Below are 26,528 nucleotides of genomic sequence, written 5' to 3' on the forward strand. Positions count from 1 at the left end.
CTCTTCTTCTGTCATCTGTTTTCTAGGCTAGATTTGTAATGCAGAGAGAGATGCCCGAGGAACGGACAAATCTAGGCCCATGACAGGAAAACTGTTCAGATGGCTCCTTTTCTACTTCCAGTGCTAAGGGAGCCTTAATGAGGTGGGCCCACTGTGCCTCACTGGTAAGCTCTGAGCCTTGGTCTCCTTCCTCTGATTTCCCTGGCCTTCCCTCCATAGAAGACCCATGAAGAGTTCTCTTGGGAGTGGAAACCAGGCTTCCTGACACAGGGGGCTTTCTTGCTCAGGGGCAACAGCACTCACTTGGCATAGGCCTTTTCCAGCAAGGCACTCCAGAACTCGTTGTGGTCCGCAGAGTGGAGGAAAACCAAGCGATCCTTGAAGGTGGGCAGTCGGTCATCAACCACCACGTCCAGCCATTCGCTGTGCTGCCAGAACTGTGCATAGGATTGGAATAGAAATTGGGGGTGAGTCACACCTGAGGTCTGGGCCCCATTTGTAATTGTTGACCACATTTCTTTTTTTTGGCGGGGGGGCCCTGACCAAACTGCCCTTACAGTCTTGAGGAAAATCCCATATAAGTTCTTCAGTGGGTAGAACTGTGTTCCCCCAAAAGATACGGTCAAATCCTAACCCCCAATACCTGTGAATGTGACCTTATTTGGAAAAGGGTCTTTGCAGATGTAATTAATTAAGATGAGGTCATACTGGATTAGAGAAAGCCCTAATTCAATGATTGGTGTCCTTATGAGAAGAGGGAAATTTGGACACAGAGACATAGACACAGAGGAAAGACAGCCATGTGAAGACGGAGGCAGAGACTGGAGCAACGCTTCTACAAACCAAGGAACCCCAAGGATTGCAAGCAGCCTCCAAAAACTGGAAGAGACAAGGAAAGATTCTTCTCCCAGAAGGACATTCTTCAGAGAGGGTATGGCCCTACCAACACCTTGATTTTAGACGTCAGAATACATGAGAGAATACATTTCCATTGTTTTAAGGCACCTGGGTTGTGGCAATTTGTTACAGTGATCACAAAAAACAAATACAGTTCCACGATGGGGCCACTTAACTTTCACCCACTAAGCCATGTGTGGTACATCCACTTGTCATTGACACTGGCCCAAAGACTCAGTTTCAGGACACTTTAAAATGCCCCCAGTTAGCTTTGTTCCTTCTTTTCTTTCTTGTTTTTTGGGTGTGTGTGTATGTGTGTGGGGTGGTGGTGGTGGTGGTGGTGTGGAGTCTGGTTCTCTTGTGCAGTCCAGTTCTCTCCTGTTCTCTACCATCCAGGTTCCAGCCCCATCTCAGAGGTTCTTTAACCGTTAACTCCTTCTGTTTTAGTTACCTAGTGCTGCTATAACAGAAATACCACAAGAGGATGGCTTTAACAAACAGAAATTTATTCTCTCACAGTCTAGGAGGCTAGAAGCTGAATTCAGGGTGCTAGATCCGGGGGAGGGTCGCTCTCTCTATCGGCTCTGGGGGAATGTCCTTGTTATCAATCTTCCCCTGGTCTAGGAACTTCTCTGTGCAGGGATCCAGGGTTCAAAGGACCTGCATCCACTCCTGGTTCTTGCTTGATAGTAATGAGGTCCCCCTCTCTCTGCTCGCTTCTCTCTCCTTTTATCTCTTGTTAAGATACAACGTGCTAGAGGCCACATCTCAGGGAAGCTCCCCTTACATTGATCAGGCTGTGACCTGAGTAAGCTGTCACATCCCACCCTAATACTCTTTAACATACCTAATCTTGCCTCATTAACCACAGGCAGAGATTAGGATTTAAAACACATAGGAAAATCATATCAGATCACAAAATGGAGGACAACCACACAATACTGGGAATCATGGCCTAGCCAAGTTGACACATATTTTTGGAGGACACTACTCAATCCATGACACCCTCCTTGCCCATAGATGGAGCCTCTAAGAGGTTGTTTGGACAGGTGTTCAATGTCCACACCTGGCCTCCAGCTTCCTGAAGCAAGGTGGAGATTGAGGGAAGAGTGTTTACTGCTTACAGCAGCACCCAGCTGGGAGGGCTGGGCCGGAGCAGAGGTCTGAGGTGGCTGAAGAGATGACTGCCAGCCCCCAGCACCCACACACCTGCGTTCTGGGTGGAGGTAGAGGAGCAGAAAACAAGGGATCTATTTCTAACTCTCTGCTTCACATGAGCAGTGTAGTATTGCCCTAAGGTATCAGATTTTAAGGGACGGTTTCAGCAGGGCCAATGCCCCGCTCACCAGAGGCTGCTTGGTGGAGTGAAACAGAGGGCCCTGGAGCCAGAAGACTCAGATTCCAGGCCCGGTTCTGCTCCTTATTGCCTCATGGACTTGGGTCAGTCACTCCCCATCCCTGCGACTCAGTGTCCCCACTGGCAAAATGAGGGGATTGGATTAGATGTTCATCAAGATCCCTTCCAGCTCTGATGGAGACAGAGGAGGACACCGTTCGCTTGCGGGGCCCAAGATTAGATGGTAGCTGTTCCAGTTTGGAGGCAGCAGTTCTACTGGATTTGCTAGACTTAAATGTCCCCCACCCCCACCCTTCCACCTGCATGTTTAAGAGAATCAGTGATTGGCAGATGCTGGTGGTATTGGCAGAAGTCTGAGAGGGCAGAGAAACACCAGGCAAGGCAGCGTAGAGTTCTACCTCTGCCACAAGCAGCTCAGATCCCAGGGCCAACCCTGTCAGCAGGCCCCTGTGAGTGGAGATTGAGTTCTCAGTTACGCATTGCTTCCCTCCATCTCCATCTCTAGTTTGGAAACACATCTGTGTTATCAGAGTCTTAGTATCCCAGTTAGGCTATAACAAAATATCACAGGTGGGTGGCTTTAAAGGACAGAAATTTGTTTTCTCACAGTTCTAGAGGCTAAAAGTCCAAAACAGGGTCTTGACCAACTGTGCTGATTCCTTCCTTGTTGATTGCCCCAGGTGTTCCCTGGCTTGTGGATCATCCTCACATGACATCTGTCCTCCCCCTGTGTGTGCCTCTGTCTCTAATCTGCTTTTTATAACTCAGAAGTGATTAGCTTTAGAACCTACTCAGGTATCATATAATTAACCTAACAAAGAAAACCCTATTTCCAAACAGGGTTATACCCACAGGTATAGGGGTTAGGATTCCAACACATTTTTGGGGAGTGGGGGGAGCACAATTCACTCCATAACAATCAGTTGCTGAGACTGGAGTGTACATTAGTTTATCAGATTGCTGGCCTCAGTGACAGAAAAGACCAAGGCTGAACCCAAGCGTGGTGTCCTGAGGAGAAGGAGGAAGTGGTGGGGCAGAAGGTAAGGGACTCCTACTTCACAGCTGGCACTTTGCCACCACTTTATGTGGTGTCCTGCTCAGTTCTTATGAAAATGCCTGAGGCAGTGCTAGTCTCTCCTGTTTTCAGATGAGTGTACCAAGGCTTGATTTCACCAGGAAAATTGTCTGAGGCCTCCCGTTTAAGCTGGTAGAAGGTTGGCCTCTATAGGAGGACTTGATGGAGGAGCAAGCATGGAAGGGCAGATGAGAACACAGGAAACTCATCTCCCAGGGCAGCCTCACCTGCCGTGCGTCGCCCACTGTGTGTTATACCTCATGTTCCCCCTACACTATCCCAGCACACGTTGTCCTAGTGCGTCTCTTAGTTTTTATTTTTTTGAACTCGTTCAATATCTCCAAATTTAAATTTCTTCAGTAAGGAGAATCTCTCAGTTTATGAGAAATAATCCAGTTCCCCAGAGGTGTGATTGATTTTGGGCATTTTATGTCTAAAGTGCAAGAAATATAGACATCAGGTTTGCCAACATATCACTTATGGGTTTACTGTAAACTTTACAAAAGGCTTCACCATGGGATGTCTTTAAAGCTCTTCTAATGCATTTAAGTATTATTCCATCACAAAGCATGGTTTTAAGTAATGTTTTAGAACCAGAGCTCTCACACTGCAGATGCCTGCCGGGGTCACCAAACAGGGTAAAGATGCCCCTGGTGTTGTGCTGGGCCCCCAAGAGGTAACTCTGCTTACCTGGAAATGGAAGATGCCAGCATATCCACGGCCGAAGCTTTGGTCCTGAGGGATGACTCTAGCCAGAGCCTTTTCATTAAGCGTAAGGGAGGCAATGGCAGCCAATAGCCAGCAGTCTCCTGCAAAATGAAAACCATAAGTCATGAACTTCACCAGTGATTCACAGTAAATGGGAAAAACGTCTGCCAGAAAGAGATATGGGGAGTTTCACACATGGACACAGCTTCTCTGCATTTTTCAAAACTGACAGAATGTGAACAGATACCTCTGTCCTCCCTTCTGCCTCCGTTCCCTGCTCATCTCCTCCCAGTTTGCCATAAACATCCGTGACTGTTGTGGCAATATTGTCAGATACACTTACTCAGGTAACACAGGACTCTGTTATGTCCCAGCTCTGTGAAATTCCACCCACTTCCATTCCCATGTACCAAGGCTGTACATGACGGTGAACAGACGAGCAGACATATCATAGCTGCCCTGCAGGTCCCTCAGTACTTGGGTGTCCTCAGAAATAGCCTCCCACAGTGCCTGGGGAGCACATTCTGGAGCTGATGCTTTCCCGCGACCCAGATCAGTTTAATGGTAGGCAAACGTAGCTCAATGGGCAGTCGTTTTGCATTATTTTGTATTTCAAGATTTGTTGACTTAGCCATGGAATTCCCAAGCTATGTCTTCAGGTTAGCACACATCTGGAGGAAGACTAAAGAGTGAAGCCAAGCCTTCTGCAGTGTTTCAACGGTGTCTACCACACACCAGATGCACCTACGGACCTGCACTGAGAATGCCTGAGTGCCTTGGGCATGCCTAGCAGTGCTGTAGGTGCTGCTGGAACACATGTGAGCAGATGTTTGGAAGTGTCCGTTTATCTGACGGGACCTCTCGGTTTTCTCCTCCCAGATGTCTTTGTTTTTAGAGGATAATAATTGGAATCAAAGTTCTACAAGCCTGGCTTCCTCAAAGTTCACATTTCTGGACAGAACTGTTTACCATACTCTGGTGTACTCTCTGGATGCTGGACATTGTAATACGGCCCTCTCTGGTTGCTGTGCACAGGTGAGAGAGAATCACCAAGTGCTCATCAGGAAGACTTCTACTAGATTGCTTTATTTCTGGCTTTCTCTGGGTGTCACAGCAGGGTGCATGGCACCCCAGCCTTGGCAAAGTCACAAAGTTTGGTTTCTAATGTGTCAGCTGTCCTTTGGTCCACCTTCTGGGAGACTCCACAGGAGACTGACACAGACTAAAGATGTCCATGCTCAGTCTCCTCATCTGTAAAATTGGGAGGGTGGCTAGAAGGTCGTGTAGAGTGCTGAGATGCATGCCTGGCAGGTAACCTAATGAACGCATGGACATTTTGGCTACAGCTATCACTTATCACTTATGACAGTGCTGATCTAATGCTGCTGGAGTCATTGTTCTCAGGAACTCTTAGGCTGTGAGCTTGATCTGAGGCCACATGCACATTCCCACCAGAGTGGTGTGATGGCAAGGGCCTTGGAGTCCACCAGTCTCCATTCATAGGGAGTAGGCCAGCAGGCTTGGAGGAAGGGAAGGATGAAGAAGAAGGAGAAAAAGGGTAGCAGCAGTGACATTCCCACCCACTCCTTGCCTCCCTGGGGGTAACATTCCCACCCATCCTGTGCTTCCCTGGGCATTCTGGGACCCAGTGCTGCTACTGCTGACCCATTCTGGTGAGTGCGGATGGGGTGGTGTGTGTCAAACTTACTCTTCACCCCCTTCCCTCCTCCCACTTACCAAGCTCCCCCTGGCAGATATCAGTCCTGGTGGCCCCTCCAAGAATGAATTCTGGATTTTTCACTATTTCCTGGAAGAATGAGAACTTTATTAAAGTGAGGCCTGCCACAGAGCGACCCTGTAAGATGGAGAAGGCTCAGGGCCTCTCTCCTTTTACTGAGAAAAAGGGCATTTTTTCCTGTATATGAAAGGATGCCATGGCATTACACCTCTGACAGACCTGGGGACTCTGGTAAGCCACACCACCTATGGAAATGTCCTGCCAAATCGGGGCTCCATTCCTCTCAATCTCCTGAGTAGCCCCTCAGTGCCATCCTCTGACCAAACAGACCCTCACCACACCTGGCTACAGAGTGGGCATCAGTTATGCACTTAGGATTTCCATCCCCATTCATGTCCCTCATGAAGAATCAGAGGCTGTGGGTTTGAATCCAAGTTCTACCATTTATGGGTGTGTGACCTCTGTGGGCTCCAAGTTGTTCATCTTACAATGAAGTTAGGAATACACACAAACAGACTTGAGCTTAGGATGAAATACAAATTCCCACTCCCTACCCACCAAACATTTTTCTTTTTAAAAAATGCATATAGAATCTAATAATGTAGATAAAAAATTATACACTGAGGCCAAATGGGATTTATCCCAGGTATGCAAGGCTGGCTCAACATTGGAAAATCCGTTAATATAACATCATATCAATACAGGCTAAAGAAGAAAAATCATTTGATCATATCAATAGATGCAGAAAAAAATTAGACAAAACTCAATACCAATTTATAATAAAAACTCTCAGCAAACTAAGAATAGAGGAGAACTTCTTCACCCTGGTAAAGAACGTCTACAAAATCCTATGGCCAACATCATACTTAATGTTGAGAAACTAAATGTTTTCCCCCTGAGATCTGGAACAGGACAAGAATGCCCCCGTGTAGCACTCTTATTCAGTTTTATTTTTATAGCTAGTGCAATAAAACAAGGAAAGGAAATACAGGGCACACCAGCTGAGAAGAGAGAAATAAAACTGTCTTTGTCCACAGATGATATGAATGTCTACATAGAAAATCCCAAAGAATTGACCAAAAAAAAAAAAAAAAAAAATTCCTGGAACTAATAAGCAAGGCAAGATACAAGGTAAATATACAAAAACTCAACTGTTTTCCTATGCACCAGCAATGAAAAGTTGGAATGTGAAATTAAACGCAACATCCTTTACATTAGCAGGAAGAAAAAAAAAAAAGACATAAATCTAACAAAATATGCCTACCACCTATATGAGGAAAACTACAAAACTTTGATGAAAGAAATCAAAGATCTAAATAAAGATTCCATGTTCATGGATAGGAAGACTTAATATTATTAAGGTATTAATTATTCCCAACTTGACCTACAGACTCAATGCAATCCCAATCAAAATCCCAGCAAGTTATTTTGTGGGTATTGACAATCTGATTCTAAAGACTATAAGGGAAGGCAAAAGACCAAGAATAGCCAACACAATATTGAAGAAGAACAGAGTTGGAGGATTGACACTACCTGACTTCAAGACTTACTATAAAGCTACAGTGGTTAAGATAGTATGGTACTGGTGAGAGATTAGACAAATAGATCTGTGGAAAAGAATAAAAAGCCCAGAGTTAGACCCACACAAATATAGTCAACAGATTTTTGACACAGGAGCAAAGGCAGTTCAATGGAGAAAGAATGGTTTTATCAATAAATGGTGCTAAAAAACTGGACATCCACGTACAAAAAAAAAAAAGAATCTAGACCCAGAGCTTACATCTTGTACAAAAACTAACTTAAAATGGGTCATAGAACTAAATATAAGACACAAAAGTATAAAACTTATAGAAGATAACATAGGAGAAAATCTAGATGACCTTAGCTTTGGCCTGTTTAGATACCACACTAAAAGTACAATCTATAAAAGAAAAAAAAAAAGATAAATTGGATATCATTAAAATGAAAAAATTCTGCTCTGCAAAAGACATTGCTAAGAGAATGGAAAGACAAACCACATACTTGGAGAAAACACTTGCAAAACAAATATCTGATAAAGGATTTGTATCCAAAATATAAAAAGAACTCTTAAAGCTCAACAATGAGAAATCAAACAATCCAATTGCAAAGTGGGCAAAAGATTTGAATAGAAATTTCACCAAAGAAGATATACAGATGACAAATAAGTATATGAGACAATGGTCAACATCAATGTCATTAAAAAAAACCCACTGCACTGAGTCAATTACGTCTCATAGAGACCCTATCGGACAGGGTAGAGCCGCCCCATAGGGTTTCTAAGGCTGTAACCTTTATGGAAGCAGGCTGCCACATTTTTCTCCTATAGAATGGCTGGTGGGTTTGAACCAGCAACCTTTTGCTTAGCAGCCAAGCACTTAACAACTGCCCCTCCAGGCCTCCTCTCAATGTCATTAGAGCGTTACAAATTAAAACAATAATGAGAGATACCACTGCACACCTATTAAATTGGCTAAACTCCAAAACGCTGGCTGACAAGGATGGGGAGCAACAGTGACTCTCACTCACTGCTGGTGGGAACGCAAAATGGTACAGCCACTTTGGAGGACAGGGTGGCAGCTTCTTACAAAGCTGCACACAGGCTTACCATAACAATCCAGCAATCGTCTTCCTAGGTATTTACTCAAATAAGTTGAAAATGTATGTCCACATACAAACTTGCCTACGAATGCTTATAGCAGCTCTGTTCATAATTGTCCAAAATTGGAAGCAACCAAGAGGTGAATGGAGAAACAAGCCGTGGTGCTTCTGTAAAATGGACTATTATTCAGTGATAAAAAGAAATGAGCTATGAAACCACAGAAAGCATATTGCTAAAAGAAGCCAGTGTGTATCACGTCAACTACAGTAACACCTGCAAAAGCTGGAGTCTTTGTAAGGCAAAAACATGTCAGAGAAGCAAAACTCAAACATTTTCCACTAAAATGAGTGATAGAAAAGTGGTAAGACCGCACCCTGTCAAAGGAGGAAAACTTGTGAGACCCGGAAAAACAAGGCAGTCCTGTCAAGTTCCAGATCTCACAGGTTTCACTGTATATGACATTCTAGAAAAGGCAAAACTACAGAGACAGTAAAAAATATCTGGTTGTCAGGAGTAATAGGGGAGAGGAGAGGCCTGGATAGATGGAGCACAGGACATTTTTAGAGCAGAGAAACTATTCCATATGATACTGTCATGGTAGACACACGACATTATACATTTGTCAAAACTCAGAGAACTGTCCTACACAAAGAGTGAAGCCTACTGTAAACTACAGACTTTAGTTAATAACACATTAACACTGGTTCATCAATTCTAACAAACATACCACAGGAATGCAAGATATTAATGATAAAGGAACAGTGTGCAGCAGGGAGGGGGTACAGAGGAACTTTGTACTTTCTGCATAATTTTTCTGTAAACCTAAACTTGCCTTAAAAAAAGTCTATTTTTAAAAAATCGTTTAGGTCAAACATTCTCTCTATGTATGTACATATATGTATATGTACAATGGTGCTAGTAGGAGTAACAGTAGAACCTGTCTAACTTTAGGGGGGGTAATGCAAATCAAAAGCAGCCCCAGACTGATCCCTATGAGGTGGAGGTCAGGTATACCTCCACTCTCCAACCTATTTACCAATTCTGACACCAGCCGTCCTGCCTATGGTACTCTCTTCTTCTCTCCTGAGTTTGATAACCCGTTGCAGCGGCCACTCAGAACTCACAGACCATATCTACTGCTAAGTGGTTTATGAAGGAACCAGCTATAACTCAGGAGCCAGGATTAGGAAGCATTCAGGCAAAGTCTCCCCTTCTTCAATGCAGGGTGGCTCTCTCAGCTCCTCTGGACTATACAGGCCGCCTCTAAGCCCATCCCTCCAGGACAGGCTCCTCTCCGCCCCCTGAGGGCAGCCTCACCTTAGCTCTGCCACTGGGCCTTTTCTGGGCCTCTCACTGCCTTCAGTGTTACAGGCCTTGGCCGTTGTTACAGCTTTTTTAGGAGATTCCTTGCCTCCATTCTTTCTCTGCTGCTTCTGCCTTTTTTTTTTTTTTTTTTTTCCTCCTGGTTTTCCAGTTGCTTCTCTTCTTGCTTCTTTCTGTTTACCTAAACCTCTGTGGGGCTGTAACCGAACGCCACTCGGGTTCTTGTCCTGTCTTATTAGCCAATTGAAATAAGACGGACACTAACTGGAAGGGAAACAGAAAGTGGCAAGTTTATTGTCTGTGCATACAAGAAGCGTGTGGGGTCTAGCGACCATAAAGCCACGTCCTCACCGTCTAAGAGGGCTGGGGAGCTTTTTGTTTCCAGTGGCGTCAGGCGTTGGGTTTCATACCAGTAACTTTCTGCCCTTAGCCCTCCCATGCCCATATTTGGGGGTCCGGATATTAAATCATTTTCCGTTGGATGTGCGTGTAGTGGCACCCCTCGTTTCTAAAATGGAATCGGGTGAAATCATGGGCTGGGAAATATTGCTCCTTCCAGGGACAGTTCCAACTGGGGGTCCATTGAAGGATGTGATTTCTTCAATCTGCGCATGCTTCAAGGTATAGGTTGGGCTAGTTCGGTGGGTGGAGCCACTACCTGCTGCAACTTCCTGAAAAATATTGCTCAAAACAAGCTTGTGGTTAGTAAGACAAAGAAAGGGTGGTGATTGGGGTTTTCAAGTCTAGCTGCTTACATCTAGAAACTCCTCATCAATTTCAAGGCATGGCCCTCCCACCAAAGCCGCAAACTGACCAATCTCCTCTCGGTAGGCCACAGACACTTCATTTTCATAGTCTATTGACCACTCTCTGCGAGGTGCATACCAGTCACAGGGCAGGCTCCAGCCGAGGACCAGGCAGAAGTATCAAACAGAGTTGTTTATAACTTAGCCAGGAAATGTCAATCAACCTGGACAAAAGTAGTAAACCCTCTGTGGTAGAAAACTAGGGTAAAGGCAACTCCTCAGAGTTTAGGGGAAAAGAAGCTCTCAAGTTTTTTTCCAAAGAATCAAGGCAAAAGACCACATGAAGTAACTCATTTCACCACAATATAGAATTTTACCTAAATGTATTATATATTTTATTATCTGCAGTATATATTAGATACTGATATGCATTATATATTTTGTTATATGCAATATATATTATATGTAAGTATGCATTATAAGTGCATTATATATTTTATTATATGCAGTATATATAACATGGAGGTGTATAATTAAAACATTAAAAAGGAATTTTAAAACGATTATATAAAATTTATATGTTTATAAAATTTTTGTTAAGGTGCTGGGCTCCATTCCCAGTAATGAGTAAGAGAGATAAAGTCCCTGCCTTCATGGAGTGCAGGTCGGGCTGGGGAGACAGTAAACAAGTAAACAGACATGTAAGTTCAGGGAGTGATAAGTGTTCAGACAGAAAGTGATGGGTGGGATGGGGGCTACTTTAGATGGGGTGGTCAGGGAGGGCCTGTTCCATAAGCTGACATTTGACCCAAAGGAACTCTAGGGAGAGATGTAGATGAGAGTTCCTGGTGCACAGTGGGCACTCAACTACTCTATCGGAATCTGAATGCAGGTTGAGTGAGGGATGATTTCCCACCTGTTTCCACTGTTTCCAGAAATCAGGACTGGAGAGGGAGCCCCTGCTGGAGACTGAAACTGCCCACTCATATCTGGGCAGACGCCCAGGGGGAGGGCTAAAGTCACATTGCCTCCTGGCGAGACCTCAGCCCTGAATTGTTTTGTCCCTCACTCCCCAGGAACCCTGCCTATCCGCTGTCTTGGGTGCAAGGATGCACCACAAGCCCAGGCCTGGCAGAGGAACAAACATCCCAAATGCCGATACTAAAAAAATGAATACTCTGCAAAGTATTTGTTTCCAAGGGCTGCCCTGACAAAACATGGCAAGTGGTGGTGGGGGTGGGGGGGAGGCGGCTATAGGAACAGAAATGCATAGGCTCACAGTTTTGGAGGCTAGGAATCTGAAATTCAATTTGGGATGTTGATAGGACTATGTTCTCTCTGAAGGATGTAGGGAAAGATTCTTTCTTGTCTCTCCCGGCTTCTGGTAGCCCCAGGTGTTCCTTGGCTTGCAGCGCGGCATAACTCTGCCTCACAGGGCTGTCTTCTCTGTCTCTTATCCCCTTTTATAAGACACCCTCAGATGGGACTAGGGACCACCCTACTCCAGTATGACCTCATGTTAACTTAGCTGATAACACCTTCAAAGACTTTATTTCTAAACAAGGTCACCATCACTGTTACCAGGGGTTAGTACTCGACGGCACTGGGTTCACTGGGTTAGTACTTCAACGTAAACTTTGGGGAACACAGTTCAATCCATAACAAGTCCTTGTGTTCCCACCCTCAGCTCCAGGTGGCCTTGGAATTCTTTTTATTAAACTACCCTAATCTCCAATATGCTAGTCCCTGGCAGTGAAACCCCAGCTAAGGCTCATGAGAGGCATCCCAAGATAAGATAGAGTTGTGCAAGGTCTGCTAACTCCCTTTTATTCCTGACTAATCGCTGATATGCTCTAGGCAACATTTTATTAACATTTTTCAGGCCAGCATGCTGTGCCTTGAGAACCAGCTACAATCGGCCACCCACGCTTGCACAGAACCTGACCTCGGAACTTTCTTCCTTGAGAGGGGAACACGTTGACCAGCCCACTAATGTACCTAGGGCCCATTCTGGAGCAAGGGGCCCATCCACCAGTACATCCAGCCCAAGATGACTTGGCAACTGGACTCCCAAACTTGGACAGGGGAGGGGAATTCCAAGAGTAGGCAGGCTAAAGGGGACTGAGGTGTAAGACCCTGAACCAGTCTCCCCATAATCCCCAAGTCCCCAGCTCAGGAATCTCACAGCCTTCTGGTCACTATGTTACCCGATTGGGGTCTGTGCCCTGGAACAGTTGAGCCCATGAAAAGGGGAGGGGGGGCCGACAGCAACGTGGCCTGTCCTTTATGGAGTTCTCCCAAAAGCAATTTTTACATCAGAGCTTATATATTGTTTTGGCAAGGATTATCTAATGTTTTTAAGCATGTAACCCACGGATGGTCATATACATCACAAAACAACTACAAGAAGCTCTTTATTAAACTGAAGATAAGCATTTTGGACATCTGGACTCTGATCTGTATGTTTGTAACAGGCTAAAAAAAACTTACATAAGAATCTCTCGGCTAGTGGAACTGGCCTGCCACGTCCGCTCTGACTGAGATAAGGAACAAGAAAGAAAGTTGCAGACCAAAAGCACCAGGCAGCCTTCCTAGCTGCTGTCTTGCAGGCTGAAGGTCGTTTCTCAAGAGAACAGAGAAGAGCAGAGAGATCAAGGCCACAGGAGCCAAGAGGTTCTGTACCCCTTTGGAAAGAGACCAGTGCAGCTGGTGCAATAAAAAATGTTTATAGATTACTTAGAGCATCATTATGGCGTTAGTTATGTCAAGCTCTCAATCACCCATTTTGAATAGGAGAAAACATGTTGTGAGGTATTAGGGTCACAAATAGACACCTCGTTGCTCCTTATCTGTGCAGATAATAAACTTGCCACTTTCTGTTTCCCTTGCAACTGGTGTCCATCTTATTTCAATTGGCTAATAAGACAGGACAAGAACCCAAGAGGTGTTCAGTTACAGCAGGACAGTCAGGTGAAGGTAAGGAAGGGAGATAGTTCCTCAGTGCCAGGCATGGTGGAAAGGTGCAAATCAGGAAAATATAAATGGGTCTTGAAAAAAGAGTTCCCAACATTGGCCCTGGCCAATAAGCAGAGGGGCTATGGGCTCATCACTCAACTTCTTTGGGGCTGTGTCTTCGTCTGTCACATGAGAGACTTGGACTGCTCTCCTCCGCCTCAGACATTCTGGGCTTATTTTGGGTTTGGGAATGTTCATTGAAGCATCTGCCCCAAAGAGACACTGAGGGGCCCCCACTGCCCTCTATTTTTTTTTTTATTGTGCTTTAAGTGAAAGTTTACAAATCAAGTCAGCCTCTCATACAAAAACTTATACACACCTTGCTATGTACTCCTAGCTGTTCTCCCCCTAATGAGACAGCACACTCCCCATCTTCACCCTGTATTCCCTGTGTCCATTCAACCAGCTCCTGTCCCCCTCTGCCTTTTCATCACCCCTCCAGACAGGAGCTGCCCACATAGTCTCATGGGTCTACTTGAGCCAAGAATCTTACTCCTCACCAGTATCATTTTCTGTCTTATAGTCCAGTCCAAGCCCTGTCTGAAGAGTTGACTTCAGGAATGGTTCCAGTCTTGGGCTAACAGAGGGTCTGGGGACCATGACCTCTGGGGTCCCTTCAGTTATAGTCAAACCATTAAGTCTGGTCTTTTTACTAGAATTTGAGGTCTGCATCCCTCTGTTCTTCTGCTCCATCAGGGATTCTCTGTTGTGTTCCCTGTCAGGGCAGTCATCGGTGGTAGCTGGGTACCATCTAGTTCTTCTGGTCTCCAGTTTTTGTGGCCCTTTCTGTCTCTTGGGCTCATATTTACCTCCACAGCTCTCTTTGTCTCCATTGTCCAGCCTCATCAGAGGAGTTGCTCTGTAGCCCTAACAAGTGATATTCACCATGGTCACTGCTATGAATTCCTATCATGAACATCCCATGGACTCTGAGGGCCAGCAGATCTCTGCCCCAGCAGGCTGCACCAGACCCCTGGACCTCCTGGGGGCTAGATGGCCTCCAAGCGTGGAGACCCTGCGTCTTGGCAACTTCCTTGCATCCCTGCCCCCCAACATTTGCCGACCAACTGTGCCTGCAGCTGTCACTTCTCCCAGCTCCTATCTGTTATTGGTTGTTTTTATTTAGGAGAAATTTATCAAATCTCATCAAGCTGGTGAAAAATATAGAAGGAGAGAACTCAGAAATTCTCACCCAATGAACGCAAGTTAGTCATCAGGTACAGTTTGGCAAGGCCCTTGTATGTGTGACTTATGCCTCTGTCCAACGTTCGTGTACTGGATTGGTTCATGTGTGCTAATCAGAGGGTGTTTTGTGTACACGTAGCTGAAGAGGTATCTGTGCTGAGGCATATGGCTAAACATCTGTGTGGCATGTCACAGAGTATGCTGGACAGATGGGGGTCCCATGTGTGCTAAGGGCACGTGGCATGCCTGGGCATGTGGCATGTATGTGCCTCTGTGCATGCTCCGTGTGTATAGGTCACATATGCGTTTGAGTGCATTCATTGTGTCTGTGCATGAGTGTCCTGCATGGATGCGTGGGGCCCAAAAGTGCATTGTTCTGGGCACTAGGGGGTGGGGGGTGGGTGGCTTAACTTGAGGGAGAACCGGAGAGGGTTACCTGAAATTACAGTTCTGTGCCAGATGATGGATTGAGGGATCTCAGTAAACATGACATGAACTCAGAAGCTGCTGGGGGTCTGGAAGCTGAGAGAGAGGCTGGCCCTTGCTCAGGAACCCATTTTCATGGAGCATGAAGGGCCCGGCATCCTGGAATGTTTGCTTTCAGGGCCTGTTCTGTTTACCTGGTACGGCGTCAGGGCCTCAGCCTCAGACTTCTCCCCACCAAGTAATTGATGTAAAAAGGGGAAACCACATTCCTGTAGTGCAAAAGCTTTATGTGCTCACCTGCTATCCAAAAGGTTGGAGGTTCGAGTCCACTGAGAGGCACCTCAGAGGAAAGCTTAGGAATCTACATCTGAAAAACCAGCCATCGAAAATCCCACAGAGCAAAGAGTTTTACTCTGACACGCAGGGGGTCACCATGAGTTGGAGTCTATTCCATGGCTACTGGTTTTCGGTTTTCTCTTTTTTGGTTTTATAAACAAGGCTTGGAGATGCTGGGCACTGGCCACCAGCAGCTCTGAGCTGATCTCTGCCTTTGAGTGCAGAGCTGTGGCCAGCATGTGGGGGCACCAGGTCCTGTCCCCCGCAGCTCTGAGGGAACACGGCTGCACTCAGGGAGGGCAAGTGTGCTTTGCAGGACAGAGACAGGTGATGTCATCTGGCATGTGTGGAGTGCAGTGCTGTGGGGAGTCTTCAGAACTGGAGAGATATGGGAGCTTCCTAGACAAGTGTACTGGCTTTAGGGTGAGAAGTGGGGAGGGAACTGCGTTTGGAGATGCAGCAGGAACAAAGACGGGTGTAAGGAGACAGTGGCGGGGATGGGGGTGGTAGGAAAAGGAGGCCAGGGCAATTCTGAGTTGGGAAGTAGGGTACAGGCCGAAGGACATAGGCCCTCAGCCTGGGTGGTGAACCTGGCTGCTGTCCCCTTCGGATTGGGGTGTAGGCCAACCAAGCTGTTTTTCAGCTCAGCATTTTTCAGGTGGCTGGGTGAGTCCCAGCCTTTCCTGTGTCTACACACACACACACACACACACACACACACATGCACACACGCATACTACATTCACATCTACACCACACACACTCACACATATTCACATACATACAGTCACATAGATATCCCATACACATTCACATATACACCGCACACACTCACACGTAGGTGCACACATATTCACATATACACACACATATATACTCTTACATATACACCATGCACACACACACACACACACATGCACAACACAAACTCATACACATGGACACTCATACACGCAGTCACACACTCACACACACACAATTCACTCACATATACACCACACAGGCTCACACATACTCACATGGGTACTCACTCACACACACTCACATATATACCAAACAGTTCACAGAGATATACACACTCCCATATACACCATGCACTCACACACACTCACACATACACACACTCACATGTACAACACACACACTCATACGCACAAAGTCACACATATACAAACACTCACATACATTCACATATATACCACACATGTAGTCACACCACACTCAGACTACAAAAGGAAATAGCAATGAACAGCTGATCACTGCATAAATAACACCTCATGTTTACTTTGAGCCCACCTTGAAGAGCCCAAAAGTTTTTAGTTTTATTTGTAATTACGCGTTTCTTATTTAAACCACTGCAGTAATTTTAATGCAGGAGACAGAGAGGAGGTTGACACAGTGAGTCCTGTGCCAATCATAAGTGAGATGGGACTAAGAGCTAGTAATGATGATGATGATGATGATAAAGACAGTAACAGTAATGACAATGATTGCTCTCACTTATTGAGCACCTTTTGTGCGCTAGGCATTCGGCCTACCGTAGTTATCTGAAATCCCACAGCAATCCTCTGATTATTGTTTTTCCCATTTCACAGGGGACGAGACCGAGGCTCAGGGAGTTAAGTGATGTGACCATAATCATGTAACCAATTAGTGGCCAGCACTCAGGGTCCCCCCTTCAGGCCCCACACTCTGACTGCTCCTCTTTGCCCATGAGTCACCTCTCCCCACAGGAGCCCCTCCCAAGCCAGTACCACCCAAAGACAGCAAGAGCCAGCTGGGCGGGTCACAGGGAGGGCCTGATGAGTCCAGCATGGCAAATATTGACATCTTGTCCCAGGCACCAGCTGGTGCCTCCTGGGACCCATCACCTCTGACTGTTGGGGGTGGGGGCAGCAATGATTCAACTCCCTTAGGGAAGGGGAGAAAGGCCCCTTCACTTGCAGCTCCTTTGTCACACATTTACCCATGCTTGCTCTAACGTCGGGAGGAGAGGATGGAGGGCCAGTATCCACAGCTCAGCCTCTGGCTGCAGACACTTCACTTACATTGTCCCAGCATCATCCCAGAATCTTCCCACACCTAGCCCATCTCTGCATTTGTTTGCCCTTGAATTCCTGAGACTTCTCCTTTTGGATGAGGTCAAGTGACCAGAGCTTTGACTCCACTCTTCACCTACTGACAAGATCCTCTCTGACTTAGGGCCCCAGCCTCAGTGGAAGCAGACAGCTGTGGCCGGAGTGGGGGTGCAGCCAGAAGACCCCTCAGAGCATTCCACCCCACGCACACCGTTTCCAGCGGTGGAAGTAGCCTTGCAGACGTGCCCAGGTAGAATCTGTGTAAGCCCCCTCTCTCTTCTCCAGCGCTCCGCCCTCCCCGGCGCTGCTCCCCTGTCCCGCTCGCTGCACTCACCCCTGGCCGTTTCCACACGAAGGGGACCGGGAAACGCTCGCTGTAGAAGAGGGAGGCGTTGCTGGCCGGGAAGTCGACGTCCTCGAACAGGACGCCCCTGCGGAAGCACGCCTGCCGCAGCTGCTCAAAGCTCTGGCCCGAGGAGTGGATGCTGCGAGCGTCCCTGCGGGCCGGGGGTGCCTGGGAGGTTGCGGCCCGGTGGAGGTAGGGCATGATGCGTGGAAAGGGAGTGAGGATGCAGAGGCTGTGCGTGGAGGAAGAGCCGGCCGAGGGCCCGCCGGCCCACACCTGTTTGTCCGGGAACTCCCTGCTGGACGGAGGAGGGCCGCGCCCAGAGCGCAAACTGCGGGGTGAGAGCAACCTGCCCTGCGGAGGGCTTCGGCCTGCCCACTCCAGGCACAGGCTGTGGACCTCCGCTGAAGGCTTAGGAACCCAGTGAGAGAGAAGATTGCCTCTCGAGGAAAGATGGCAAGAAACCAAATGGACCCAGGAAGTGGCAGGTCCGCCTTGTTCCCGTGGGATAGTGCACTGTGCATCCTTCCCGCAGTCACTCCCCCAAAAGAAAGAGTTGCAGTCTTGTGGTTGGAACGGAGCTTAATGAAACATAATAGCAGCACATTGCATTAATAGAGCTTACACAGCCCTTTCACAGTTTTATTTTGATTTTGATCCGAGTTCGAAAACTGTTTGTGTACAGGGCTGGGTATTGTAAATGTCTCCAGCTTTGTGGCCCACACGTCTCTGTCTCAACTACTTGGCTATGCTGTCTAAGTGCAAAAGCTGTGATAGATGATGTGTAAATGACTGGAAATGGCTGTCCCAGGAAAGCTTTCCTTAGTTTGCTGACCTGGCCCCTGATACAAGTAAGCTCAGGAGGGACACACTCTCCCTCCAGTGCTCTTCCATATTCCTGGCAGCCTCTGCCAGGAATGGACAAAATAGATGTCATATTAGTGAAAACAGACATCATATTAATGACATTCCTTGCTTTATAAAACTCTGAAAATATGTTTTGGCTCCATCACCAGTCAGAGCAAGGCCAGGGGCTGACTTCAGAACAGATCATCAATTGCTCATATACAAGCTTAAGATGAAGTTGAAGAAAATTAGAACAAGTCCATGAGACCCAAAGTGCAATCTTGAGTGTATCTCACCTGAGTTTAGAGACCATCTCAAGAATAGATTTAATGCATTGAATGCTAATGACTGAGAACCAGGTGAGTGGTGGGTTATCAAGAACGTCATACATAAAGATGGCAAGAAGGTCATTAAAAAGACAGGAAAGAAAGAAAAGACTAAAATGGATGTCAGAAGAGACTCTGTAAGTTGCTCTTGAACATAGCATAGCTGAAGTGAATAGAAGAAATGATGAAGTAAAAGAGCTGAACAGAAGATTTCAAAGGGCATCTTGAGAAGACAAAGTATTATAATGAAACACGCAAAGACCTGGAGTTAGAAAACCAAGAGGGAAGAACATGGTCAGCATTTCTCAAGCTGAAAGAACTGAAGAAAAAAACTCAAGCCTCGAGGTGCAATATTGAAGGAGTCTACTCGATGGCACTGGGTTTTTACTGGGTATTGTCAAAATATTGAATGATGCAGGAAGCATCAAAAGAAGATGTAAAGAATACACAGAGTCATTGTACCAAAAAGAACTAGTCAATGTTCAACCATTTTAGGAGGTAGCATATAATAAAGAACTGATGGTACTGAATAAAGAAGTCCAAGTCGTACTGAAGGCATTGTTGAAAAACAAGGCTCCAGGAATTGAAGGAATACAAATTGAGATGTTTCAACAAAAGGATGCAGCACTAGAGATGCTCACTCTTTGATGCCAAGAAATTGGAAGACAGCTACCTGGCCCACCAGATGGAAGAGATTCATAATTGTGCCCGTTCCAAAGGAAAGTGATCAAACAGAATGTGGAAATTATCGAACAACATCATTAATACCACATTCAAGTAAATTTTTGCTGACCATAATTCAAAAGTGGTTGCAGAAGTACAGAAACAGGGTACTGCCAGAATGTCAAGCCAGATTCAGAAGAGGGCATGGAATGAGGGACAGCATTGCTCATGTCAGCTGGATCTTGGCTGAAAGCAGAGAATACCAGAAAGATGTTAACCTTTGTTTTCTTTTTTTTCAAACTAAAAACATGACTTTATTTTGGGGGAGTGGATGTTGCCAATGAAAACGGTTGCTGTTTGTGCTGTGGGGCAGTGAATGTCAGCACCTGTCTTCCATCTTAGGCCCACACCTCACCTGTTAGGTGATGCCATTCCTGTAAGAAGCACCACATGGCAAAAACAATGCTGTCCTTCCTTCAGGATTTCTCTTAGAGGTGTCAGGGGTAGGCAAGGTGGAGGACCCTGCTCCAAACCAGCCTGACGCCTGCCTCGTCACGTGTGCTTCTGACAAGGGGCATATGGAAGCTGAAAGTCAGCAATGCCTGTGTGTGAAAGGCATGTAATCTGAGTAGTAACTTTGAGTGTGGCTTACGCATCGTGGGGCCGTCCCGTTACACACAGGTGGCTCTGCCTCAGATTCCCAGCTCCCACTAGGCGCCACGCACCATTTGATCCTTTTTCCCAATCATAATGCTTGGCCATTTAGGATCCAAACCTGATAAATTCCACAAATACCAGAAGATGAATTTTAACTTTATCTTTTTTTTTTTGTTGTTGGGAGTTTTTTGATTACCGTTTCAATCTCTTTTTTTGTTATGGGTCTATTTAGTTGTTCTACTTCTGAAGGTGTTAGTTTAGGTAGGTAGTGTTTTTCCAGGAATTCATCCATTTCTTCTAGGTTTTCAAATTTGTTAGAGTACAATTTTTCATAATAATCTGAAATGATTCTTTTAATTTCATTTGGTTCTGTTGTGATGTGGTCCTTCTCGTTTCTTATTTGGGTTATTTGTTTCCTTTCCTGTATTTCTTTAGTCAGTCTAGCCAACGGTTTATCAATTTTGTTAATTTTTTCAAAGAACCAGCTTTTGGCTTTGTTAATTCTTTCAATTGTTTTTCTGTTTTCTAATTCATTTAGTTCAGCTCTAATTTTTATTATTTGTTTTCTTCTGGTGCCAGATGGATTCTTTTGTTGCTCAGTTTCTATTTGTTCAAGTTGTAGGGACAGTTCTCTGATTTTGGCTCTTTCTTCTTTTTGTATGTGTGCATTTATCGATATAAATTGGCCTCTGAGCACTGCTTTTGCTGTGTCCCAGAGGTTTTGATAGGAAGTATTTTCATTCTCGTTGCTTTCTAAGAATTTCCTTATTCGCTCCTTGATGTCTTCTATAACCCAGTCTTTTTTCAGGAGGGTATTGTTCATTTTCCAAGTATTTGATTTCTTTTCCCTAGTTTTTCTGTTATTGATTTCTAGTTTTATTGCCTTGTGGTCTGAGAAGATGCTTTGTAATATTTCGATGTTTTGGACTCTGCAAAGGTTTGTTTTATGACCTAATATGTGGTCTATTCTAGAGAATGTTCCATGTGCGCTGGAAAAAAAAGTATACTTTGCAGCAATTGGGTGGAGAGTTCTGTATAAGTCAATTAGGTCAAGTTGGTTGATTGTTGTAATTAGGTCTTCCGTGTCTCTATTGAGCTTCTTACTGGATGTCCTGTCCTTCTCCGAAAGTGGTGTGTTGAAGTCTCCTACTATAATTGTGGAGGTGTCTATCTCACTTTTCAGTTCTGTTAAAATTTGATTTATGTATCTTGCAGCCCTGTCATTGGGTGCATAAATATTTAATATGGTTATATCTTCCTGATCAATTGTCCCTTTTATCATTATGTAGTGTCCTTCTTTATCCTTTGTGGTGGATTTAAGTCTAAAGTCTATTTTGCCAGAAATTAATATTGCTACTCCTCTTCTTTTTTGCTTATTGTTTGCTTGATATATTTTTTTCCATCCTTTGAGTTTTAGTTTGTTTGTGTCTCTAAGTCTAAGGTGTGTCTCTTGCAGGCAGCATATAGATGGATCGTGTTTCTTTATCCAGTCTGTGATTCTCTGTCTCTTTATTGGTGCATTTAGTCCATTTACATTCAGCGTAATTATAGATACATAAGTTTTTAGTGCTGTCATTTTGATGCCTTTTTATATGTGTTGTTGACAATTTCATTTTTCCACATACTTTTTTGTGCTGAGGCGATTTTCTTAGTTAATTGTGAGATCCTCATTTTCATAGCATTTGACTTTATGTTAGTTGAGTCGTTACGTTTTTCTTGGCTTTTATCTTGAGTTATAGAGTTGTTATACCTTTTTGTGGTTACCTTATTATTTACCCCTATTTTTCTAAGTAAAAACTAACTTGTATTGTTCTATATCGCCTTGTATCACTCTCCATATGGCAGTTCAATGCCTCCTGTATTTAGTCCCTCTTTTTGATTATTTTGATCTTTTACCTGTTGACTTCCATGATTCCCTGTTATGTGTATTTTTTTTTTTAATTAATCTTAATTTGTTTGTTTTTGTGATTTCCCTGTTTGAGTTGATATCAGGACGTTCTGTTTTGTGACCTTGTGTTGTGCTGATATCTGATATTATTGGTTCTCTGACCAAACAATATCCTTTAGTATTTCTTGTAGCTTTGGTTTGGTTTTTGCAAATTCTCTAAACTTGTGTTTATCTGTAAATATCTTAATTTCGCCTTCATATTTCAGAGAGAGTTTTGCTGGATATATGATCCTTGGCTGGCAGTTTTTCTCCTTCAGTGTTCTGTATATGTCGTCCCATTCCCTTCTTGCCTGCATGGTTTCTGCTGAGTAGTCTGAACTTATTGATTCTCCCTTGAAGGAAACCTTTCTTTTCTCCCTGGCTGCTTTTAAAATTTTCTGTTTATCTTTGGTTTTGGCGAGTTTGATGATAATATGTCTTGGTGTTTTTCTTTTTGGATCAATCTTAAATGGGGTTCGATGAGCATCTTGGATAGATATCCTTTCGTCTTTCATGATGTCAGGGAAGTTTTCTGTCAGGAGTTCTTCAACTCTTTTCTCTGTGTTTTCTGTCCCCCCTCCCTGTTCTGGGACTCCAATCACCCGCAGGTTATCCTTCTTGATAGAGTCCCACATGATTCTTAGGGTTTCTTCATTTTTTTAATTCTTCTATCTGATTTTTTTTCAGCTATGTTGGTGTTGATTCCCTGGTCCTCCAGATGTCCCAGTTTGCATTCTAATTGCTCGAGTCTGCTCCTCTGACTTCCTATTGCGTTGTCTAATTCTGTAATTTTATTGTTAATCTTTTGGATTTCTACATGCTGTCTCTCTATGGATTCTTGCAACTTATTAATTTTTCCACTATGTTCTTGAATAATCTTTTTGAGTTCTTCAACAGTTTTATCAGTGTGTTCCTTGGCTTTTTCTGCAGTTTGCCTAATTTCATTTGTGATGTCTTGAAGCATTCTGTAAATTAGTTTTTTATATTCTGTATCTGATAATTCCAGGATTGTATCTTCATTTGGGAAAGATTTTGATTCTTTTGTTTGGGGGGTTGGAGAAGCTGTCATGGTCTGCTTCTTTAAGTGGTTTGATATGGATTGTTGTCTCCGAGCCATCACTGGGAAACTAGTTTTTCCAGAAAATCCGCTGCGTCCAGTCCAAATCCCGGCGGGATGGTTCCCTGGCTGGGACGCTGCTCTCCCCGTTCCAAGACCAGTCGCTGCCTCCCGGGGACTTCTTCTACCGGCTGCGTCCCACGCCGCCCGCGGAAACGGCTGGTCCCCCTCCCGGGGTTAGTTCAGGGGGGTGGAGCAGCTCTCTGTGCTTGTGCCGTACCTGACTGGTACACTGGCTCCAGGCTCTCAACCTTTGTTTTCTTGAGTAAGCAAAGATGTTCAACGGTATGGATCATAAGAAATTATGGATAACATTGAAAAATAATGGGAATTCCAGAACACTTAATTGTGCTCATGAGGAACCTGTACATAGACCAAGAGGCAGTTGTTCGATCAGAACAAGGGGATGCTGCATGGTTTAAAATCAGGAAAGGTGTTGGTCAGGGTTGTATCCTTTTACCATACTTATGCAATCTGTATGCTGAGCAAATAATTTGAGAAGCTAGACTATATGAAGAAGAATGTGGCATCAGGATTGGAGAAAGACTCTTTAACAACCTGTGGTACGCAAGTAACACAACCTTGCTCTCTGAAAGCGAAAAGGACTTAAAGCACTTACTGATGAAGATCAAAGACTACAGCCTTCAGTATAGATTATACCTCAACATAAAGAAAACAGAAATTCTCACAACTGGACCAAGAAGCAGATCACGATAAACAGAGAAAAGATTGAAGTTGTCAAAGATTTCATTTTACTTGGATCCACAATCAATGCCCGTGGAAGCAGCAGTCAAGAAATCAAATGACATATTGCATTGGGCAAATCTGCTGCAAATGACCCTTTTAAAGTGTTTTTTTAAAAAAAAGTCACTTTGAGGACTAAGGTGTGCCTGACCCAAGCCATGGTATTTTAAACTGCCTCATGTATGTGAAAGCTGGAAAATGAATAAGGAAGACCGAAGAAGAAATGATGTCTTTGAATTACCATGTTGGCAAAGAATGCCAAAAGAACGAACAAATCTTCTTGGAAGAAGTACAGCCAGAATGCTCCTTAGAAGGGAGAATGAAGAGGCTTCTTCTTGCTTTTGAATCAGGAGGGACCAGTCGCTGGAGAAGGACATCATGCTTGGTAAAGTGGAGGGTCAGCAAAAAAAAAGGAAGACCCTCAACAAGATGAATTGATAGTAACTACAACAATGGGCTCAAACATAGCAACGTTTGTGAGGATGACAAAGGACTGGGCAGTGTTTCGTTCGTTTGTACATGGGGCCACTATGAGTTGGAAGTGACTCAATGGCACTTAACAGCAACAGTCACGTCACTTCTGGCTGTGGATCCTGATACACTACACCCCTCTGCCTAGAGTACTATCCATTCTTCCCCTCCTGCTCCCTTCAATGAAGCTCACACAACCTATCCCTTACAGTGTGTATGATGGTGCTCTGCACACTCAGGGTTGAGAAATACCAACTTCTGTAGTAAGTGCTGGGCGCACAGGGACAGGGGGCTTCCCATGTGCACAGAAGAGTCATTTTCTTTATTTTCTATTACTGATTTCATCTTGGATCTTGGGCTCCAAGCTAATTCTGTCCCTTTCCAGTGTGTTCTGCCCAATGCAATGATTGTTCAGTCGATTTTCTATATTATTATCAAAGTCACTCTAGGTCAAGGCTGAGTCCTCTTTGAGTAAACACTGTCTTTATGTGTTTCGTTTCCCTTTGTTCCCAGGTGGCATTTTGGCACCAGAGAGAAGCGCCCCTGTCCCTACCAGCCTCCTTCTTCCTACAGTGGCCAGCAGCCCTCACCAGGCCAAGTGCAGAGTACACAAGCCCAGAGCCTCATAGGCAGTTTGCACTCTCCTGGGACGCTAGGCAGCAGACCAGAGGTTCCTGGGCTCGCTCAGCCTATTGAGGATTTGACCCTACTCTATCTCCTGTCACAAAGTCTTTGCAACTCCTCCCCATGAGAGGGGAGTCATTTTCCCCATCCTTTGAATTTGGGCTGGCCTGTGACTTGCTTGGATCTAAACAATGCTGCAGCAGTGATATTGTGTGTGAGTTCCAAGCCTAGCCCTCTAGACCCCTTGGAACTTCTGCTCTAGTCCTAGGATCCCTTCTAGCATGGTGTCCACAAGCCCTGGCTAGCGTTCTGGATGAGGCAAGACCACATGTAAAGAGGCTCGGCTACCTCAGCTGCCCCAAGCATCTAGGCAGAGGCCTCAGACATGTGAGTGAGCTCAGAGCGAACAATGGAATGCAGCCCACTACAGAGGGACAGCCCTGCTGGGCCTGGTACAAATTGCCAACTCACAGAAGAATGAAAATAAGAAATTTTAGTTTCAAGCTCTTAAATTTGAGGTAGTTTGTTATGTGGCAAAGGAGCCCTGGTGGCGCATGAGGGGTTCAAACCCATCAGCCTCTCCCTGGGAGAAAGATGTGGCAGTTTGCTTCCGTAAAGATTACAGCCCTGAAAATCCTGTGGAGTACCTCTACTCTGCCCTGTAGGGTCATTAGGAGTTGGAATTGACTCTATAGCATTTTTCAAAAAAATGATTATGTAGCAAAAGCTAACTGATATACCCACCGATGAAACGAAAAATACCATTGAATCAATGAAAAAGTGGTCATGAGACAGCTGGAATTAAGAATTAAAAAACAAACAAATCCATTGTCATTGAGTCAGTTCCGACTCATAGTGACCCTATAGGACAGGGCAGAACTGCCTCATAGGGTTCCCAAGGCTGTAATCTTGACTGGAGCAGACTATCACATCTTTTTCCCAAGGAGCAGCTGGTGGGTTCAAACTGTCCACCTTTTGGTTAGCAGCCAAGCTCTTAACCATTGCACTGCCAAGACTCCTTGAACTAAGGATTACTGGGTATAAAAATACCTTGATTTAGGATTCAGTATTTAAAGATTATATTCTTGTTGTGTAACATTTCCTAAATGGAATTAATTCTGGTTCTGAGCTCTCAGTCTCCAGGATTGATGAAAACTGTAAGTCCAGTTAGCTTTTGGAAGGTCTGATCCTTCTTCGTAGGGTTGAACAAGCACCCCAAAGCTATATGGGCTGTCTAGACCTGGAGGCAAATCCTGGTGGCATAGTGGTTAAGAGCTACGGCTGCTAACCAAAACGTCAGCAA

General features: G+C 44.9%; 1 protein-coding gene across 3 annotated transcripts in view; it reads right to left on the reverse strand.

Moving 5' to 3' along the window:
- Positions 1 to 18,051, reverse strand: part of CAPN9 (calpain 9) — a 51,142-nt gene extending 33,091 nt beyond the window's left edge. For 2 of the 3 annotated variants that reach the window (XM_049868653.1, XM_049868652.1), the window contains exons 1-4: positions 17,839 to 18,051; positions 5,775 to 5,844; positions 4,020 to 4,138; positions 304 to 437 (exon numbers count right to left, since the gene is read on the reverse strand). In XM_049868653.1, the coding sequence (XP_049724610.1) occupies positions 304 to 437; positions 4,020 to 4,138; positions 5,775 to 5,844; positions 17,839 to 18,051 (536 nt within the window). The remainder of the gene's footprint in view (positions 1 to 303; positions 438 to 4,019; positions 4,139 to 5,774; positions 5,845 to 17,838) is intronic. The other variant, XM_049868654.1, reaches the window with a different exon arrangement.
- Positions 18,052 to 26,528: the final 8,477 nt, after the last annotated feature.

Source organism: Elephas maximus, chromosome 24, assembly GCF_024166365.1.
Source record: "Elephas maximus indicus isolate mEleMax1 chromosome 24, mEleMax1 primary haplotype, whole genome shotgun sequence".
NCBI lineage: Eukaryota > Metazoa > Chordata > Mammalia > Proboscidea > Elephantidae > Elephas > Elephas maximus.